The sequence below is a fragment of the Ammodytes marinus genome, assembly GCF_949987685.1.
Source record: "Ammodytes marinus genome assembly, chromosome: 3".
Classification (NCBI taxonomy): Eukaryota; Metazoa; Chordata; class Actinopteri; order Uranoscopiformes; family Ammodytidae; genus Ammodytes; species Ammodytes marinus.
The window spans coordinates 27,137,284-27,159,912 of NC_137232.1; the positions used below are offsets into that span (position 1 = coordinate 27,137,284).

The 22,629-nt window shown below is 40.4% G+C and overlaps 1 protein-coding gene across 1 annotated transcript in view; it reads right to left on the reverse strand.

Annotated features, from left to right (window-relative positions):
- Positions 1–22,629, reverse strand: part of dync2h1 (dynein cytoplasmic 2 heavy chain 1) — a 130,862-nt gene that overhangs the window by 64,884 nt on the left and 43,349 nt on the right. The window contains exons 55-73 of the mRNA XM_080025000.1: positions 17,069–17,177; positions 16,470–16,583; positions 15,834–15,976; positions 15,374–15,455; positions 14,902–15,065; positions 14,353–14,490; positions 12,156–12,269; positions 11,878–12,038; positions 10,697–10,820; positions 10,412–10,533; positions 9,180–9,266; positions 8,066–8,192; positions 5,137–5,278; positions 4,204–4,313; positions 3,733–3,753; positions 2,996–3,094; positions 2,019–2,142; positions 996–1,159; positions 532–651 (exon numbers count right to left, since the gene is read on the reverse strand). Of these exons, the coding sequence (XP_079881126.1) occupies positions 532–651; positions 996–1,159; positions 2,019–2,142; positions 2,996–3,094; positions 3,733–3,753; positions 4,204–4,313; positions 5,137–5,278; positions 8,066–8,192; positions 9,180–9,266; positions 10,412–10,533; positions 10,697–10,820; positions 11,878–12,038; positions 12,156–12,269; positions 14,353–14,490; positions 14,902–15,065; positions 15,374–15,455; positions 15,834–15,976; positions 16,470–16,583; positions 17,069–17,177 (2,265 nt within the window). The remainder of the gene's footprint in view (positions 1–531; positions 652–995; positions 1,160–2,018; positions 2,143–2,995; positions 3,095–3,732; positions 3,754–4,203; positions 4,314–5,136; positions 5,279–8,065; positions 8,193–9,179; positions 9,267–10,411; positions 10,534–10,696; positions 10,821–11,877; positions 12,039–12,155; positions 12,270–14,352; positions 14,491–14,901; positions 15,066–15,373; positions 15,456–15,833; positions 15,977–16,469; positions 16,584–17,068; positions 17,178–22,629) is intronic.

A 22,629-nucleotide genomic window follows, 5' to 3' on the forward strand; every position in this document is an offset into this window, starting at 1 on the left:
AACAGCTAGTGTAGGGTGAATAAGAGGGCTTGGTGGCGTAGAGGGAAGAAGCACTCCCCCACCACCACACAGACATGGGTTCAATACCCCAGCAGTGGTGTTCCCACCTTGGCTGAGTGCTCCATCAAACACATCTGGCAGTATTCACAGAAGGGAAACCCATGACAGATCCCACCCTTGTTGCAACACTAGCAAATCCCCCTGCTTGGTCTGCATACATTGTCTCATCGTGTCAACGGTAACCTCGTCAGACCAACAGTGGGACCAATAAATAAGATGTTCAGTGCAGGGGTAAGTGAGGATTCCAAATTGGGAGAAAAGAGAGTTGCACACTGATTTCCTCAACATTGTCTCATGATTATACAGTATATTGAGTAAAGGAGCGTTTTGATCACATGGGTAATTAAATGTATTTTTGCAGGTACAAATGGCAGGGGTAATCTATCACTGCCCCCACAACAAGTTCTGGAAATCACTAGTCCGGAAGGGGAATTTCCCCTCTCCTATGGTTCTAACAGTCTGCATGTGTACCTCTAACAGCGATTCTTCCAACTGTGCCAGTTGTATCTTTTTGTCTTCCTCTTGTTGTAGCAGTCTCGTTTTTTCAGTCTCCAATTCTGGCTTCTCTTGCTGGATGGTCAAGGCTAGCAGCTAATGCACAGACAAGCACACACAAACAAATGGACAGTATGACTACAACATACAGTATATATTCTTTAAACACTCTGTATCATTACACAAAAATAAAAACTTCATCCACATGAAGTTTGCTAAGCACACATTTAAGTTAAACTGGAATGGAGGCCAAACCTTTAATACATATTTTATTGTATTTGTGTTATGACTGTGTGGTCTTCCACAGCATTGAGTTTGATCAACTCTGTTCTAACAAAGTATCAACAAAAATTAACAAAGATTCACAAAGGTACCATTTACTGCTCAGCTATTGTACTAGATTGTGTCTGGGTTTGTGTTTGTGTTTGCGCGTGGGTCACCTGTCCTCGCAAGCCTGCCCTGGTGGTAGTGAAGTTGACCTCTGTAACCACGGAAACGGCATCAGGGGGGATGACAGGGTTGGGATTTCGTGTTGCCATGAAGAGACGGAATTCCTCATTGTAATCTATTACCTTGTCTCCTATCTGAACCACATATCTAGGACCTGCGTATGTGTCCATGTATCGAAGATGGAAAAAAAGAAAGGGAATTTGTTAGCAACATACTGTATCATACAGGCTTGCAATTATGTCTTCAGAGGCCTCTATAAATCCTACATTCACCATTTTACTCATTCCTCAGTGCTCTGTCTTCTTGATGTCTGCAATGCAGTACTGCCATGGCTTTGTCTTGATTATTTTTTCCATTCTGTTCAACTTCACTTTTAAGTGGATAACTTGCCCTTTCTCACACTTCTCCTGACCCTACTCTTTTCAATTCAGCTTCAAATAGACAGCCGCCTCTAACCTGGATGACTCATAGCATTATGAATCACTCTCATTTTTCACAGGTATGTTTCAAACCTCTGTCAACACATATTTACTTGATATAGCTACAAAGTCGATGTCTGCAACTGTGATTGGAATGCAATTATCTAAGCCTAGAAACTGAAATATCTCTGATGTAATTAGAAAGGCAGATTCACATATTCAAAGACAGCCCAGGGTGAAGATTAGCTGTATGTTTGTGAATCTCTCTTTTTAATTTGTATAGGAACATAAGTAGCATTTATTCATGAAATATAATTAACAAAGCAGTACAGAGAACTGCATCTGCATGCTGAATACATTAAGTAAATACTAATTTTCAATAACTGCAAAGTACTTCAGATCTCTGAATTATTGTGTGGCTCAAACAAAGCTCTTTCTGTGTTTCTACAAATAATGGAATTTGACAAGTGAAAAACTGTCATTTTACTTGTGTATGCCAGAACTCGCCTTATTAGTTATCAGTGGTTGGTGAACCCTCTGAATGACCCTTAGAAGAGATGTGAGGCAAAATTATGTATGTCAGTGTGTGCATACCTTGTGCTATGAAGTCTCTCCTCAGAAGTGGGTAAAGCACCGGTTCAACTCCATCCATCTCTTGGATGATCAGCGTTTTCCCAAATCTGACCGCCAGCTCCAGGGATGTCATGAAGTTACTATCCTATAGAGAGCATGCACACAAACACGGAATTGGAATTACACAGTAATAATTCATCAATATTACATACAACATATAGTATGTCACAATTGTTACAACCCCAATAAGAATTAGAAAATCATTTAGCAATTACGGTTTTAAAAAAGTGCTGTTTTTTATGTTTTAAGTTTGCTTTTAGGAAGCCTGTTTGTAGTCACTTAGTATGAGGGTAAAACCTATAGGTGAGTGGTTCCTTAGCCACTTAGTGACTGTCTTTTCAATTAACTAAGGCACACACTAAAGTTCATTTGGCTCAGATGACGTGTTTGAAACCAGGTTCTGTGGCGGTCATGTGATGTTCAGGTCAGGTAATGACCAAATTACTTCTCTTTCTTTTTTGTAAAGGAAATAAAGTAGCACAATAAATAAGCTAAAATAAATAATGACACTATTTTTGCAAATACTGACAAGTAATTAGTAAGTAATGAGTAACAAAGTCCAACATGAATGTATTAATATTATCCGTCTTATCAATTACAAGACTAATTGAAAAGAAAGGTGGATTAATCATATGCTCTGTCAAACATCCAAAGGATTAGGGTATAGTAATGGACTTTAAATAGACTTTTATTCATCAGATAAGTGAAAGAAGATCAATCATGGACATCTTATTAACACTTCAAAGAGATGTCTGACAAGCATTGCATTCAGGCTCTTGCAGACACTGACATGTTTTAGTCTGACTGTTTTATAAAAAAACACATCACCATTGCACAAGTGTGAAAAATATGTTAGCAAACACAATGGGATACTCAATTTCATCTCATGTGTGTATTTTAAGATATGTGTGTGCTACAGTAATGTGTGTTGTGTTTACCTGTTGGTTGATAACCTCTAGTCTGTGCTGTTTAAGATGTGTGCATAGCCACTCTGTAGCTCTGGATGACGGGTCAATCAGGAATGGACACGCAACACTCTAAGAACAGAGGAATGATAAAGAACTGTGTTTTGTTGTTCTGTGATGTTTCATTAAGGAAGAGGTGGAAAAGGAAGAGAGAGACTGTGAGTGTGTGCGTGTGTGTGTGTGTGCGTGCGTGTCATGCTTATCGTTGCTGACACTCCTATTCCAGGCAAACGAATGAAGTCCACCATCATCCTGGGCTCTTCTATTTCATGGTCTCGTGCTCAAGGCTTCTCTTCCTTAAACCATCTCTTGTGTGTGTGTGTGTGTGTGTGTGTGTGTGTGTGTGTGTGTGTGTGTGTGTGTGTGTGTGTGTGTGTGTGTGTGTGTGTGTGTGTGTGTGTGTGTGTGTGTGTGTGTGTGTGTGTGTGTGTGTGTGTGTGTGGCGGGCGTGCGTGTGTGTGGGTGTCAGGGACATCTACACATATATACTATATCCCATCCCTCACTTTAATAGTTGAGGGCTAACTTTTCAAATTTACGATGATAACAGTTTTTTCAATATGCTGGAACTTTACACACAAACACGCACACACACAAATATATGGACAGAAAGTTGAAAGGGAGACCCACACACACCCACACAGAGTGAAAGAAACAGTAAGGCTAAACTAAGTTAGGCTTTGAGGATACATTATTGAGCAATTTCTTACCCGTAACTTGAGTGCATTGATCTGAAGGCAGTGATGGTCAAATCAACACAGACAAATGGATGACAGATGAATGAATGGCAACACGTGAACACAGACAGAATTATTGATACGACATGGCCCAACACTCGTCACTTATTTATCTCTGATTTTCAACTCAGGCCTATACCCAGTTTAACTGTGACACATTTTTTGAGACGTATTTTTATTTACTGTTGTCACTTACTTCTCAACTGAAACTCAATAACAAAGGGGTAACAAAGGTAATAAAAAAAGAAAAAATAATTATGTATTTGACTAATCCATTTAACGCATGAGACAAATACCCATTCAGCCTCACAAAAACTAAAACAACTGGGTAGAGAAGGAGAAAATGTGGTGATTGGTAATTTAATTGATCCAGTAAAGTATGTAGATCCCTACAAAAGTTGAGCGATGAATGAAATTCCACAGACAAATATAAATAAATCAAACCTGTAGTATGACTAGTGCGTTCTCCATGGAGAGGTCATCAGACGGCAGCCCTTGACTCTTCCAGATCAGCTGCTCACTCTCCGAGCACAGGAATGACCGCAAATCAAACTCTGATACAGACACACACACAACACAAATGCACACGCTAATTTCTTGCTTTTATATTTGCTCACTCAAAACACTGTTGGAAATGTTGAATCAAACCTCAGATATGGCAGCTACTGGAAAGTTCCAACCACAGCTTGACAACTAGTCCCAATTCAACAATTTGGCCTAAACCCATTAAATTACACTTTAAGTGGGGTCATCAAGTAATCCTGACAACCAACTTGCAGAGAAGCCATTCGATGCTCAGAGGGATTTAGAAAACGTTTGTGGGTCAAGTGGATGACTCAGCTGTTTAGTATTTAACATGCACATCTGAAGCCCTCTGGGAAAGAGGTTGCTAAGCAGAATTATGCAGTCAGGGCTATTTTAATGAGACAGCAATTAGTGTGTGAAAGAGACTGCACACATTGTACAGGTTCATTTGTGTGAATGGAATATAAACATCTGAACGAAAGAACTCATAAATTAAGACGATTATATTAAAAAATAATTGCTTATTTGACCGAGGGATTAAAGACAAAACACCAACATGATAGGAAAGTAAGATAGTTAATGTACTTTGGTGTCAATTGTAGATTTCCTTGTAAGATTGTGATCAAGCAAGTTTACCACTCTACACTTTTATAATAGTTTATCAGCACTAACAATGTGGTAGAAACTTAGAGCTTGCAAGTGCCTCATATTACAGTATGTACCGTAGTATCGATACGTTCCATTGAGTCGTGTGTGGGTAGCAGTGTGATTTGGTGTAGGCTTTTTAGTACAGGAGTTGGCATTTGCTGGAGCTTGTGTGTTGGCTTAAATTACTGGTAGTAGTATATTTACTCTGTAGCCCAGATTGAGCCATCCATCTCTCCAGACAGTCTCGTCTACGGTCTTCAGGAGCAGCAGACAGGTAGGTGATGAAGGCTGCAGCGAGCATTGCCCTCATTGGGAGCGTGTCCAACTCGTTCTTTATCTCAGACATCTGGTAGAAAGAGAGACACACAGGGAGAAGAGAAACAGACAAGGCAGAGCAGTAGGAAGGGCATAAGACAGGTAGGTCAATAGTAGAGTATAAAGAGGAGGATGAGGGAATGGAAGCACAAGGATTGGAAGGAATAAGAGAGCAGAATGTAAAGAAAGAAAGAAGGAAAGAAGAAAGAAGAAAGAAGGTAAGTAACTTGACCCATGTTGGCTTAGCATGTTGCTCATCTTTCTCCTCCAAACTATTGAACCATAAACCCAACTCGCAGCCCCAAATTATCCAAAAAATCTCTACACTAATTCAATCGAGAATAAAAGCAACATGCACACTCTTGCAAATTATGAGCTAATGTGACATCATTGCAGTAATTTTATAGTAGCATGTCAGGGGATACTAAGTGCACACGCACATTTTTGGCTATGTATCAGGCTGAATTATCAAGTCTTGTAACCTTTTGACTTATATTAATATGGTCTAACAGCCTGCCACTAGGGCTGTAACGATACAAAAACTCACGATTCCATTTGTATCACGATTTTTGACCCATGATTCGATACATACAACAGTTTTTGAAATTTTAAAAGCATTTTATTTAAATAAGATTTATAATAACATTTAACTTAATGTAACATTTAATAACAAATAAACTGAACAAATTTGAACACAAAGAACAATATAAGCAACATGAATAAATAAATAACTGAAGATATAACACTTCTCTCTTCTCTTTAACAAAATAATACTGTTGAAAAATAAAAAATATTGAACTGTGCTGTAAACCAAAAATCCACTACCTGCCACACTATATTTCAACTGGAAGCATGTGTCTAGGTCTGCACGACTAAATCTGTAATTATGTTCCCCTCCATTGAATCTCTTAGGGTGTTTTCACACATAGTTATTTTTAAAAAAAGAACCAAACTCTGTCATTCAAGTGGACTGAAAAGAGGAGCAAAATAAAAAAGGAACCTGGCGCATGTTGTGTTCACAATGCACAGCTGGAGAGAACCGCACCAGAGACTTGAAGCGAACCGAACTCAGACCTTTGGTTCACTTCAGAGGGGTCTGAGTCCCTTTGGAGTGTTCACATATGCAAATTAAATGCTGACTAATAAGTCTGAGTTCTTTTGGAGGGCTGAAAGTGTGAAAACACCCTATAACTAGAGGCAAAAACTAGGGATGCACCGAAATGAAAATTCTTGGCCGAAACCGAAACCGAATAAAATTAAACAGTTGGCCGAAAGGCCGAAACCGAATACCGAAAGAGGCTTTTGCAGTTTTGTTTATTATTTAGTCAATTATTTCAACATTGCATACATGAAATCCCAAATGTTCTACTCAAACATAGCCTACAACTAAAAAGCAACCCTAAATAAATAAACAGTAGCCTAAAACCTTCAAATCTAAGAGTAAAATTAATATTTTACTAGGAATTAATTTGTGAACCACTCACTGATTTTTACCTTGACTTATATGAGGATGAATCTACAAAAAGATCGACTTATTGCCTTTCTTAATTTTTTGCAGTGCATTGCAGGTTGAGTAGCTCTAAAAAAACTGCACCACAGCTCCCACCGTAATGTCCAGACTTCAGAATTTGCATCAAAGCCCATGCTCACGATGTCCATGCTTAGGAGGTGATTGTAACTTTTTCGTCTGTAGACTGAAACTAACGGGGGGAGGCGGCTCACTGGACATGTAGTCGCGCTGACAGTTTGCTGACATGGCTGTGTATTCAGGCTCGAGAAATGCAATCAGACCGTAGGAGCCTTTTCCCCCAACAGCGCTAACGGACAGGATATCTCCGGTTATCATTTTAGCTGTCAAACTAAATTTTTTTTTTGCGCGGCGGCCCTCACCGGCGAGGTGTCACTGTGAATGACACCGTTACCAACTGTCACACTGTCACAGAGTTTCACCGGGTGAATAGCCGCTTCGCTCGCGCAAGGCTTTTGTGTTTCTAAGGTGATTAAACATCAGTCTTGGACGAGCGTTTTAACTTTATGCTGCATAAAGCATTGCACTGTCTGCGCCGTGTTTCATCCAGTTGCTCCCACACTGGACTCTGACATTTTCATGCACGCTACAAACTGCTCCTGCTGCGCGCTCACAAAGAGACGTGGACTCGCATACACGGTTACGTCTCTCTTTACTGCCATTTCCTGGTTTACAAGCGCGCAGCTCTTTTAAAAACATATTTCCTTAGTGTCATTTAGTTCGCCAATTTTCGGTAATGTTGTTTGGCTTTTTAACTGTTTCGGGCCGAAACCGAAAATGACTTATTTTGCCATTTTCGGCCGAACTTTTTCGGTTGCCGAATATTCGGTGCATCCCTAGCAAAAACCTATAGCAAACCACAGGTAGTGCATAATGTGCTACAACGATAGGATTAATGTGTGTTTGTGTATGCATATCTTGCGTACGTGTGGGTACATGGAGATACGCGAGTAGAGAGTAAACCGACTCTTTGGAGTGGGCCTTAAGGGAGTCAGTGAGGGTGAGTGTGAGAGAGTGTGCATATGTCAGGTGGAGATTGAGTGTTTTAATTAAGGTGCCGACAGATGCTGTAGAGTGAAATAAAAACAGCCAGAAGGGATGCAAGACAGCAGGATACATCCCCCTGACACACACACACACACACACACACACACACACAACACAAACTCAAAATCAAATACACACACTCAGCTCCTGTTGCTCTTACATGGTAAATGAGACCCTCTCTTGGTAAATGTGTATGACCTCCTACACCAATAGACACATCAACACACTCATACATCAAACTACCTGTGCGTTCCACCGCGTGTGTTCTCCGTCCAGTTGTGATATGAGCTGCTCGGCAGCAGTGATCGTGTCCTGAGCTTTTGTCACCTCAGCCTCCAACTTAGCTGCCTCTGTAGTATAACACTGAAACCTGAGCAAAACATGTCAGTAAGTAGATTAATGTTATTGATAAAGAGTTGGAGATTTCTAAGAATGGATATTGGTTTAATATGCAAAATATGGATTAAATGAATTGTAAATCATAATCTCCATGATGTAAAATCAATGTGTAGCTGTTTCCATGCCATTGAAAATAGTACTGCCCAACACTGGAAAGTAAGATCAAAGCTACACATGCCACTGAATTTAACATAAAATGCAGTGAGTTGAAGTGACTCAAGGCACCGAGAGAAGAGAGGAGAGGAATGGCTGGTGCGAGTAATCAATCTTTCAGTTACGCTCACTCAGTTAAGAAATGATTTTACAGGGATGGATAGGAAGATAAATGGCAGGACAGGTTGGAATGAGCAAAGGTTGAAGATGCTGAAGGAAACAGAGGCAGCACAAACACTTCTATGTGAATTTCACTTGTATTGAACAGTGACCTGTTAAGTAGTCAGAGGGGCCAATGCTCAGACCATTTAAAAGAGATCTGCCCCTCAGACGTTATTGATTATTTGTATCCTTGCAAGCTGGCATGAGTGAAAAGGAGGAAAAAGGTGTATATTTATTTATTTGTTAGTCTGCATATGCATTTAGCTCCAGAAGTTTATTGAAACCTGTATTACAGTATTTCCAATCATACCTGCATTTCACCATAGCTTGACAGGTCATTTTATTTAGCCATGTATGGTCTAGCAACTCTATTTGACAGAATAGGCAAGCACTTTTCCTATCCCTGCCTGCATCTAGCTATAATACCTTTTTTGTTATTTTTGCTATTGTAGTCATCTTGAAGTCAGGGCTAGTCATAAGGGAATGTGGGCACAGTGAAGTTGAAGAACTAGAAATATGGTTTATTACAAAAATACAACAAAGGTAATATATGAATAAGAAATAACAAGAAGAGCTTTTTCACTGGTGGAATGTAAGAGATCAAAGAGTTGAAGCACATGTGTAAAGTTGGAAGGAGGCATACTTCTCTTTCAATTCGTTGACTTTGGCGCCAACAGAGTTGAGCTGGTCCTCCAGTTTATTCTTTCTATTCTCCGTTTTCCTCAGGTTTCTGGACACGCACACACACACACACACACACACACACACACACACACACACACACACACACACACACACACACACACACACACACACACACACACACACACACACACACACACACACACACACACACACAGGGAAATATTTATCAAAAAGGTGTCTCATTTCATGTGTGGCTATGTTTATCATCAAGAGTATGCCCATGTGTATCATGTTCATAGTTGGGTTTGCAAGTTTTGTAAGAAAGGTGTATGTTAATATGTTTATATGTTAATATGTTTAACATACACCTACATAAACATACATAAACCTACATAAACATATGTTTGTTTATATAGCAGCCTATATCAAATTGTACATATATCTATATATATATCTATATATCTATATATATATATATATATATATATATATATATATATATATATCTATATATATATCTATATATCTATATATATATAGATATATAGATTGTATTAAATGTATAAATTGTAAAAATACTGTACCAAACTGTATAGATATATGGATTATATAAATATATAAAGTGTTAATATAGTACATCAAATTGTATAAATAGATATGTATAGATATAGATATATGGATTGTATAAATATATAAATTATCTAAATAATATATAGTATACCAAATTGTATATTGTATGGATTGTATAGATATATAAATGTAAATATAGTATAGCAAATTATATATAGATAGATTGTATATATAGAGAGATTATAACATAAGGAACAAAGGAAGTTAATTTAATAAATATAAATGATTGAGCTTTTGAAAAGAGGTAGGATTAAATAAGGTTTATACTTATTCCTACTCCTTTTCAGGCATATCAATGGAATATATGGAATATGCTTTTTATTTTTATTATTTGTGAAGTAATTTGAACGTTGTTTTTTTCGTTTTGTTGTGTACTTTTGATATGTTTGATTTTTATTGATATGTCTGAAATAAATGTAATCAATTCAATTAAATTAGTTGTATATTTTGTATATGTCCGTAGAAATATTGAGTATGCTCTTCCAGGTTAAGAAGAAGACCACTCGCTCACTAACAAACAAGGAATATTTATGAGAATCAATCTAAATGATCTTAAGACATTTTTTGGAATGATCTCTGTATGTGCGTGTGTGTGCCTACTCGTGTAGTCCGGCCTGCTCTCTCTCCAGTGGCTCTATCCTCTCTAGGACGTGGGAGTATTGGACGTTGGCTTTGACCCAGGCAGCCAGGGGAGCAGCTGCCGCACTTGCACGCTTTGCATTCTGACCATACCAACAACAGCATCACAAGTCAGAATCAACGCAATTATGACAAAAGTCACAATATCCATCTTAACTTTAAAATATACTGTATACAAACAATGGGTTAATAACATCAACCAACACTTTATTTAATTGTTTCTCAGCTATGGTGGCTATAGCTGACCTTGGGATCGAAGGAGGCATTGTTCCTGTTGAGCAGCTCTTCCACACTCTGGCGAATCTCAGGGGTGATGTTCCTGGCTTCAAACGTAGCTATGTCCTCCCTCACGCCACGCTTAGCCAGAAAGCTACAGAAAAAAGGGGAAAGGGGGAAAAAACAAGAGGAAAAACAAAAGTGGGTGACAAAAAAAGCAGTGAAAAAAGAGGGACACACAGAAAAGATGATGTGTGTGTGAGTACGACGTTACATGTCATGGCCATAAAGCAAAGTATCAAGGTGATGGGGAGATAGACCATTAGAGGAAGACAATTTAATTGAGATAGAATAAAGTGATTTTGTATGCAGAAAATTGGGACGTTAATGTTTATTCAAGCCTAAAATGATGAGGCGTGACGTTTTTTTAATCTCTATTTAAGCTCAAACAGTCACCATGTTTGTATTTGTATCTCATGTTAAGAGCGAACACACACACGCACACACACACGCGCGTGCCGTGCGCGCGCACACACACACACACACACACACACACACACACACACACACACTATCTCTTTGATACTTGCAGTGCTCAGAGAGGAATTGGCTCACCCAATTAACACGAGTCATTAGAGGGACAGAATGTATTTTGTCTGTCTGATCCCCTCTAAAGGTCCCCACAGTCAGATGAGTGATTGGTACCAAAAGCTCATTTTCATCAGCATTGAAACACAAATGAATTGCATAGGCACAGCCATGCAGCATATAATACATGCGTTCAGGAGGTACACACACAAATAATGTATAATGGCATATTATCACCCATAAATGGGCATGTTGTTAGCTACAGTGGGCCCCTTTGTTTACACAGTCTTTGTCTACATACCAGTTTACACAGCCTATGCTGTGTTTTAACACAGATTTTTTTTTTCAGCGCACACATAGTACGCATCGGTAGGAGATATTTAGGAGTTATTCACTGACTTTGACAAAAAATTATTTTGACAACAGGCAATCTCCAGGATCACTGACTCCACCTTTAACCACATCGTATCCTCCTTCTGTCTCTCTCAATTCTTGTAACACCCAATCACACCTGTTTTTGATAAACCAAAAGGTGTTGTAGATCCCGACAGCTTAGTTACTCAATTTTTTTATTTTTGTGAGGGCTCCTCTCTCTATACTCTTACACATGCGTCCCCTCTCACCTCTTCATGCTGACCCAGGAGGTGTCGAAGATGCCCATCAGTCTCAGCACCCCCTCCAGGATGTCTCTGATGACATCAGGGGGCATGCGGAGGGAGCGGATCTCAGACAGTGATTCAGACTTGATGTTTCCAACTGCACGCTTAGCTTCATCTACCAAAGGCTAGAGAGCAGCAATGGAAGAAGGAAGGGATATAAAGATAAAGAATGGATAAGTACAGCTGGGATGGCGAGGAATTGTATTTCTAGCAACGGATAAATAGTGTCGTAAGCAACTTACCTGTACTTCCTTCAGCTCGTCATCTATTTTGGCCTTTCTCTCTTCAATCTTGGACACCTCTTGAGCCATCTTTCCTTTTATCTTTTCCATTTCTGTCTTCTGGTCACTGGCATTCTGGATAACCAAAAAAGATCACGTTATTAGGGCCCGACCGATATATCGGCCGGCCGATTTAATCGGCCGATTATAGCACATCTCCGAAAAATCAGCAATCGCCAAAATGGCCGCCGATTTTTTGCCGTTTTTTTATTTTTTTATTCCAGCAATCATGTTGAGTGAGATGCATTGCTGCCCCGGAGGTAGCCTTATAGCATATTAACAGCAGCAGCAGGTGTGTTGTAATACATTGGATTAATTCACACAGTTCCCCCTGACATTAATAGCAGAGTCATTGGTCATCTCTTGACTGTTAATAGTACTATAGTTATTATATAGAATTTATATAGTGCTTTATTGGAGGTCATTCAAAGACACTTTACATCAAACATATAGAAAATCATACTTATAGAAAAAGAAAACAAAATACAGACAAATTAAAGATAAGGTTTGGAGTGGAGTCCGGTGTAAGTATGCTTTCTTAAAGAGGTGAGTTTTGAGTTGACTTTTGAATTAGTTTATTTAGTGTGAGATGCTGATGTTTGGAGGGATAAATAAAATGCTTAATGTCTGAGTTAAAAAATGTGTCATGTCACTTTAGACATATTTGTAACACTTTATTTTTTTTTAGATACTGTATATTTCAATAAATAAAAAGTTCCTGTATACTTATTGACAGTAACAAGTATTTATATACATTTAAGGGTTCAAAAAAGTAAATTTTTTCAATATATATTTATGGGATTTTTTTTTTTTTTAATAATCGGACGATTTAATCGTTATCGTAATTTTTCTCAGAAAATAATCGGCATCGGCACCCAAAAATCCATATCGGTCGGGCCCTACATGTTATGCATATTGTGTCGGATTGAAAACACAGCCAGCAGAATGTTTCACATTCTAAAAGAATATAATATATAGTAGTATAGTCCTTCAACCTCGGAGCCAAGAGATATTGCAACGTACCCCACCTAACTCACTTATCCAAATAACCTTTTACAATATAAAATCCAGTCTGTGTTTGGTTTAGGAAAAGCCAGAGTAAGACACAGTCATGAGGACGAAAGAGAGAGAGGAGCAGCATCATTTGACAACGCATCCTTCCCTTTCCCTAAAATCTGTCCATCTTATCATGTCTCAACCTCATCCCAAGTCAATCTCTTTATTCATTGCACATCCCTCCAATTCTCCCCTTGTCAAGCCCTGACCCCTTTGCACATACCACATCTTTTTCTTATTATCTCTCCAAATCTCATTTCTCTTTTTCCTCTACTGCCTTCTACGCTGAATATTTAAATATTCCCCAAACCTCCATCACTCTTCCACATAGTTTGTTTCAACTATCCATCCCCCCTCCCTGCTGTCTCTACAGGAGACACGGATGCTAAAGCCTAAAGGGACGAGTCTGGTCGTTAATTATCACTCTGCAAAGTGACTCCGCTGACAGTTTTTTCCTTCTCTTGTTTCTTCTCTCTCCCTCCATCTCACACATAAAGCAGATTCCCCACAGAGCGCAAGAGAGAAAGATAGCACAACTAATGAACATGGTTCAGGTTCCCTTTTTCCCCTCTGCCCATCTTTCCATCCATTCATCCTCCAGACAAAGCCAGCAGGATGAAATAGAAAAGTGAATATCAGGAGATAGAAAACACTGGATGAGAAGACACGGAACAAACAAATGTGCACTCCAACACAAACTTAATGAAAAGTTTATCCACAGCAGGGGAGACACAGCCATGGGAAATGCAGAAAAAGTTTGTTATATAATGCAATGCAGATGAAAAGAGGAGTAGGGGGAGATAGACGGGAAGAGAAGAGAAGAGAAGAGAAGAGAAGAGAAGAGAAGAGAAGAGAAGAGAAGAGAAGAGAAGAGAAGAGAAGAGAAGAGAAGAGAAGAGAAGAGAAGAGAAGAGAAGAGAAGCTGGGAGGAAAGCTTTGGTGATAGTCGAGAGGAGGATAGGTGCAACTGGGAGGAGACCAGAAGTCCTGCAGGACCTCTGTCACCTGCCACTGAGTGTCAAAGTTACTGACATGCACAGTCGCAAACATATATACACACACAGACACACACACACACACACACAGACACACACACACACACCTGCATTGAGGTGGTGATTTCCTGCAGGGCAGAATCTGCCTCCTGTTGTTTAGTCTTTAGCAGCGCACTCTGCTCTGCAGCCCGCCTCTTCAACTCATCGACCAATGCCTTAGCTTCGTTCAGCTTGGACACACCTGCCTGCAGACACCAGTCAGTCATAAGATGTGAGAGACATGCAGTATGAGTCCATCAGATATTGACAAATCAGGACAGACTGTCGTACGTAGAAATCAGAGTTTATCAGTTTATCAACGCTCTGGAAAAATTATTTTTGAAAAGTATATGTTCCTGTTGTTGTTTGCCAGTATTTGGGGTTTTGAAAAAAAAACTGTTTTTATTTTATTTTACTTCTACTTACCTCTTTCTTACAATAGCTTGCCTTCCTAACCTAACCATACTTTTATTTTAATATTTTGAGGGACACAAAAACGCATCAAACATACATTAAAACCTAACATTTCTAAATGGATAGGTGGAACACAATCAAAACACACTTGCTGTTTGGCCTTTTCCATGCATCTTAGTCATTTGTGCATATGGACCTTGTACCTGCAGATGCTGTTGTCTGGTTGTGAGCTGGCTCTGCTTGCGGCTGAATAACGCGGTGTAAACATGCAGAAAGGACATGTACTGGCTGGGGGTTGCACCATTCTTCTTACATGACTCATGGACCATCAGGAACAAGCGACACAATTCTCCATGAGCAGACCCTGCTGGAAACAGCGAAGGTCAATTTCACAACATAAAACACAGCCAAACACAGCTAGATATTTTGTTAATACTTCCATATCAGAAAATTACAAAGAAAAAAGTGTGTATTATAAAGGTGCCATCGGTAGAAAGCGTTGCCATTATATGCATAAACTACTTCATTCCCGTATTCAAATGCACTTTCAGGTTTTTGTAATAACAGCACTAAAACTAGAAAAAACTAGATGACAAAGGAATTTAATTAAATGTCTACAAACTACCTTCACAAGAGAACATGGATAATAGTCATACAATTAAAAAGGGCTTCTACCTGAGCCTTTCCCATTTGTGGTGGTTTCTCTCTCATTGTCCTCCCCTCCTCCTTCTGTCTTTGCCAGCAGTAGCTCAGGAATCTGACAGGGTACACGTTTACACACCAGAAGTGACATTTAGACATTGATGCATGTTTTGAAAACAATCTTCTCTTATCTTTTCTTTCTAAGTAGAGAGTCGGTTAGAAAAAATGTGTTACTTTTGAATTTTAAATTTCAGTTACCACAGATATGCAAATGTACTTATTAAGTCTTGCAGTGACGGGGTCAATACTGTATCTGACATCACTGGATACTGTTAAAGCGTACAGTAATGTATGGTTTACAGCAGAGCAACCGTTACCTTGCCAGATCAAATATTGATTGATTATTGATATACTAAATACTGATCTCAACTTTGACAGCAATTGCTGATTTAATATCTGTGTTTGGATCTTGTGTCTTTCCTTCTCCACCAACCTTCTTCATGCTGCTTTCAGACCACCCCTCCATCCACTGGACAGAACACTTGCGGTAGAAAGCTGGGTTACTCTCACAGTTGATGGTGAAGTTGGAGCTGGAGCAGTCCATGATCAGAACTATGTGGAGGTTTTGCTGGATTCCTTAGTGGGTGTGAAACATAAAGCGTAGCAAAACAGTTAGAGGAATAAAATCAGTGGAGGCTGTAATCGCAGAATGTTGTTTGACACACAGATAATTAGAGGGGAAACAAGAGACAGTTAGTTAGGGGATATGTGAAGACAGGCATTAGCTTTGGTGTCACTGATAGTGTCTCTTCTAGCTTTTACCCTGACACAGTTGGATAATGAAGGTGAGCTGGGAGCTCTTCAGTGGGTTTTTACTTTGACAATAATGGAGCTATTAATTTGATTCCTTAGCAGCAACCTCCACCTCAGCACCATTTCTACAGTACACACGACCGCACAGCAAGGAAGCAGAGGAAAATAATTAGAAAAAAACAGAGAGGAACAATCTGTATAAAGAGATGGTACGTGTGGTACCTTTTTACAGCTGGAAGAAGACCAAAATAATGAATGAATGACAGACAGAAAGACAGACGGTGCTGTAATGTTTATAAATATACAGTATACTGACTGAATGAAAAGTAGTTGTAGAGAGGTCCTGAGAATCCATCCTGGGAAGCAGCATCTTTGAGGGAGGAGAGGAGAGGCTCTAGTTCTTCTGGGGAGTACAGACCTGGAACTTCACCTGGACACAAAGAAAGGAGAAATTTTCCTTACATACTAGGATTTCTCAGAAGAAACTCAGTACAAGATAGTATGTGAAATATTCCAACTATTTTTTGCTGCAATTATCACCATTGTAATTGTGGCACCTCTGGTACATTGCCCATATTCAAATGCAGACCATGTACAGTTGTCTTCAAAACAAGGGCTACAATAGGAATGGGTCTGATAATTAACATTAAATGCACATCAACAGTATACAAACATTCTGCATCATACTTATTATCCTTTAATTATTAATCAAAACCTCCAATTGAACTTTACGCAAGAATAAGTGTTTCCCAAAATGTCTAACATTTCCTTCATTATATATAGGCTACCCTACCCTAAGTAGTAACCTTAACCCTAGAAAGAAGTCATTACGCCTTCATGTCTAAAAAGTCAAATCTGTTATCATAAAAATGGAGTTAAGTTAAGTTAAAACAGACACTCAAACATTAAACCCACCTGATGACAGTAGGCTGTTGACCATCTCTAAGAATGCTGGGTGTACAAACTGATAGTCTTCCAACAGTAGCACCACCTGTTGGCCCTCCAGACCTGCCAGCTGCATCACCTACACATAAAGCGCACATTTGCTTTTTATACATAACAGTATACATTTGATGCCATTCAATCATCACATTTATCTTTTTGAGTCTAAGCAGGAAAACAAATTAAAACTAGAACTGCAAGCAGTTGTGAACGGGGGCCAAGCCTCCCACGCGACTCGGGATCGGGCGTCGTCGTCCGCGGCGCCGGCCCCTCGCTTCACGGAATCCGGGGATGTAAAGTTTTTGAATGTGGGATGTTTGGTTTGGGAGTTATAGACCAAAAGGCAAAAGTAATGGCAGAGACAGATGCTCAAGTGTGTTTTTGGCGCCCTCTTTTGGAGCAATTTAAGGAAAAAGTAGAACCAGCCTGAGAACCATAGGACAAACACATGTGTGAAGTTTGGTGTTAATAGGATAAATCGTTTTGGATTTAGGAGCAGTTTGGTTAAAGGTAGCTAATGTGCAAATCTTTAAAGCGCTACCGTTTGGTCTTCCGATGGTCGTAGAAAAATTCTTTACACAACATTTGCTCGTGGGAGTCGGTAGAGCATAATGCTTTTGGTTTCGTCGAAATCGGACAAAAACTGTAGGAGGAGTGTGTTTTGGTGACTGACACAGTTTTTGCGATGTAGCGAAAGAAAATCCCATATGCAAATGGGCGTGGCCTATCTCAAAAGATGCAGCTGACTTGTGGGCATCTGTGGATATAAAGTGTTTGACTGTGGGATGTTCGGTGTGGAAGTTATAGCCCCAAACGCGTTTTCTTTGCTTTTTGTGGTTTTGGCGCCCCCTATGGATGACATTCGCAAAATTACGTGAGATAGAAATATGCGGCTCAATGTACCGAACAAGTGGATGTCAAGTTTTTGAATGTGCGATGTTCGGTTGGGGAGTTATAGCAAAATCAAATTGTCAACCTCTCCATTGTAAAGACACTTTTTTGAATTTTCCCATTTTCCCGCCTAAAGACTTAGAAAATGGCGAAAACAGGCAAAAAAATTGAAAAACTCTTTTTTTTAATAAGTCCGGCCCACATCTGAATTTCTTGCCCATATTTTTGCCATAGGCTCAGGTATGCCCCATGATAGTCTCCCTTCAGTTTCAAGAAAATCCCCCCCCCCTTTTTTTTTAAAGGAATTTTCGCGAATCTTTAAAGCGCTACCGTTTGGTCTTCCGATGGTCGTAGAAAAATCATTTGACCTTCCTTTGCCCGTGGGAGTCGGGAGAGCATAATGCTTTTGGTTTCGTCCAAATCGTGAGAAAACTGTAGGAGGAGTATGTTTTGGTGACTGACACAGTTTTTGCGATGTAGCAATAAATGTATATATACGCAAATGGGCGTGGCCTATCTCAAAAGATGCAGCTGACTTGTGGGCATCTGTGGATATAAAGTTTTTGACTGTCAGACTTTCGGTGCGGAAGTTATAGCCCAAAACGCCTTTTCCTTTGTTGTAGCGCCACCTAGTGGCTGGGATGTCTGAATTTTTTTGTCTGCGTACGGGGTACGGACGTGGATATGTCCTGGAAGTGGCATGTCCCAAACCTTTACGGTTTGGGCTGCAGCACCACTTTTACGCGGAGAAAAATAATAATAACTAGAACTGCAAGCAGTTGTGAACGGGGGCCAAGCCTCCCACGCGACTCGGGATCGGGCGTCGTCGTCCGCGGCGCCGGCAACTCGCTTCACGGAATCCGGGGATGTAAAGTTTTTGAATGTGCGATGTTCGGTGTGGGAGTTATAGGCCCAAACGCGTTTTCTTTGCTTTTTGTGGTTTTGGCGCCCCCTATGGATGACATTCGCAAAACTGTGTCTGATAGAAAGATGCAGCTCAATGTACCGAACAAGTGGATGTTAAATTTTTCAATGTGCGATGTTCGGTTGGGGAGTTATGAGCAAAATGAAATTGTGAACCTCTCCATTGTAAAGACAGTTTTTTGAATTTTCCCATTTTCCCGCCGAAAGACTTAGGAAATGGCGAAAAGAGGCAAAAAAATTGAAAAACTCTTTTTTTTAATAAGTCCGGCATACATAGGAATTTCTTGGCCATATTGTTTTTATAGACTCAGGTATGCCCCATGATAGTCTCCCTTGAGTTTCAAGAAAATCCCTTTTTTTTTTTTTTTCAAGGGATTTTCGCAAATCTTTAAAGCGCTACCGTTTGGTCTTCCGATGGTCGTAGAAAAATTATTTGACTTACTTTTGCTCGTGGGAGTCGGTAGAGCATAATGCTTTTGGTTTCGTCCAAATCGGGCGAAAACTGTAGGAGGAGTATGTTTTGGTGACTGACACAGTTTTCGCGATGTAGCGAAAAATGTATATATACGCAAATGGGCGTGGCCTATCTCAAAAGATGCAGCTGACTTGTGGGCATCTGTGGATATAAAGTTTTTGACTGTCGGACTTTCGGTGTGGGAGTTATAGCCCCAAACATGTTTTTTTATTGTTGTAGCGCCACCTAGTGGCTGGCATGTCTGAATTTTTTTGTCTGCGTACCAGGCACGGACCTGGATAAGCCCTGCAAGTGGCATGTCCCAACCCTTTACGGTTTGGGCTGCAGCACCACTTTTACGTAAGGAAAAATAATAATAATAATAATAATCCCTACAAGAACAATAGGGTTCCCTGCCCCGCAGGGCTTGGGAACCGCGTTGCTCTGCAAAACGCGGTCCCAGCCCTACTCGGGCTTGGCCCCCTAATAATAACTAGAACTGCAAGCAGTTGTGAACGGGGGCCAAGCCTCCCACGCGACGCGGGATCGGGCGTCGTCGTCCGCGGCGCCGGCCCCTCGCTTCACGGAATCCGGGGATGTAAAGTTTTTGAATGTGCGATGTTTGGTGTGGGAGTTATAGGCCCAAACGCGTTTTCTTTGCTTTTTGTGGTTTTGGTGCCCCCTATTGGATGACATTCGCAAAACTGTGTTTGATAGAAAGATGCAGCTCAATGTAACGAACAAGTGGATGTTAAATTTTTCAATGTGCGATGTTTGGTTGGGGAGTTATGAGCAAAATGAAATTGTGAACCTCTCCATTGTAAAGACACTTTTTTGAATTTTCCCATTTTCCCGCCGAAAGACTTAGGAAATGGCGAAAAGAGGCAAAAAAATTGAAAAACTATTTTTTTTAATAAGTCCGGCATACATAGGAATTTCTTGGCCATATTTTTTTTATAGACTCAGGTATGCCCCATGATAGTCTCCCTTGAGTTTCAAGAAAATCCCTCTTTTTTTTTTTTTTTACGGATTTTCGCAAATCTTTAAAGCGCTACCGTTTGGTCTTCCGATGGTCGTAGAAAAATTATTTGACCAACTTTTGCTCGTGGGAGTCGGTAGAGCATAATGCTTTTGGTTTCGTCCAAATCGGGCGAAAACTGTAGGAGGAGTATGTTTTGGTGACTGACACAGTTTTTGCGATGTAGCGAAAAATGTATATATACGCAAATGGGCGTGGCCTATCTCAAAAGATGCAGCTGACTTGTGGGCATCTGTAGATGTAAAGTTTTTGACTGTCGGACTTTCGGTGTGGAAGTTATAGCCCAAAACGCGTTTTCCTTTGTTGTGGCGCCACCTAGTGGCTGGGATGTCTGAATTTTTTTGTATGCTGAGAGACCGGGGGTCTGAACTAGTGCTGCAAGTGGCATGTCCCAACCCTTTACGGTTTGGGCTGCAGCACCACTTCTAAACATGGAATAATAATAATAATAAAAGGCCCAACAAAAACAATAGGGTTCCCTGCCCCGCAGGGCTTGGGAACCGCGGTGCTCTGCATTCCGCGGTCCCAGCCCTTCTCGGGCTTGGCCCCCTAACTAGAACTGCAAGCAGTTGTGAACGGGGGCCAAGCCTCCCACGCGACTCGGGATCGGGCGTCGTCGTCCGCGGCGCCGGCCCCTCGCTTCACGGAATCCGGGGATGTAAAGTTTTTGAATGTGGGATGTTTGGTTTGGGAGTTATAGACCAAAAGGCAAAAGTAATGGCAGAGACAGATGCTCAAGTGTGTTTTTGGCGCCCCCTTTTGGAGCAATTTAAGGAAAAAGTAGAACCAGCCTGAGAACCATAGGACAAACACATGTGTGAAGTTTGGTGTTAATAGGATAAATCGTTTTGGATTTAGGAGCAGTTTGGTTAAAGGTAGCTAATGTGCAAATCTTTAAAGCGCTACCGTTTGGTCTTCCGATGGTCGTAGAAAAATTCTTTATACAACTTTTGCTTGTGGGAGTCGGTAGAGCATAATGCTTTTGGTTTCATCCAATTCGGGCAAAAACTGTAGGAGGAGTGTGTTTTGGTGACTGACACAGTTTTTGCGATGTAGCGAAAAAAAATCCCATACGCAAATGGGCGTGGCCTATCTGAAAAGATGCAGCTGACTTGTGGGCATCTGTGGATATAAAGTGTTTGAATGTGGGATGTTCGGTGTGGAAGTTATAGCCCCAAACGCGTTTCCTTTGCTTTTTGTGGTTTTGGCGCCCCCTATGGATGACATTCGCAAAACTAGGTTAGATAGAAAGATGCAGCTCAATGTACCAAACAAGTGGATGTCAAGTTTTTGAATGTGCGATGTTCGGTTGGGGAGTTATAGCAAAATCAAATTGTCATCCTCTCCATTGTAAAGACACTTTTTTGAATTTTCCCATTTTCCCGCCTAAAGACTTAGAAAATGGCGAAAACAGGCAAAAAAAATTAAAAACTCTTTTTTTTAATAAGTCCGGCCCACATAAAAATTTATTTCCCATATTTTGGCCATAGGCTCAGGTATGCCCCATGATAGTCTCCCTTCAGTTTCAAGAAAATCCCTCTTTTTTTTTTTTTTAACGGATTTTCGCAAATCTTTAAAGCGCTACCGTTTGGTCTTCCGATGGTCGTAGAAATATTATTTGACCAACTTTTGCTCGTGGGAGTCCGTAGAGTATAATGCTTTTGGTTTCGTCCAAATCGGGCGAAAACTGTAGGAGGAGTATGTTTTAGTGACTGACACAGTTTTTGCAATGTAGCGAAAAATGTATATATACGCAAATGGGCGTGGCCTATCTCAAAATATGCAGTTGACTTGTGGGCATCTGTGGATATAAAGTTTTTGACTGTCAGACTTTCGGTGCGGAAGTTAGAGCCCAAAACGCCTTTTCCTTTGTTGTGGCGCCACCTAGTGGCCGGCATGTCTGAATTTTTGTGTCTGCGTACGTACCATGGACCTGGATAAGCCATGCAAGTTGCATGTCCAAACCCTTTACGGTTTGGGCTGCAGCACCACTTTTACGCATGGAAGAATAAAGAATAACTAGAACTGCAAGCAGTTGTGAACGGGGGCCAAGCCTCCCACGCGACTCGGGATCGGGCGTCGTCGTCCGCGTCGCCGGCCCCTCGCTTCACGGAATCCGGGGAAGTAAAGATTTTGAATGTGGGATGTTCGGTGTGGAAGTTATAGCCCCAAACGCGTTTTCTTTGCTTTTTGTGGTTTTGGCGCCCCCTATGGATGACATTCGCA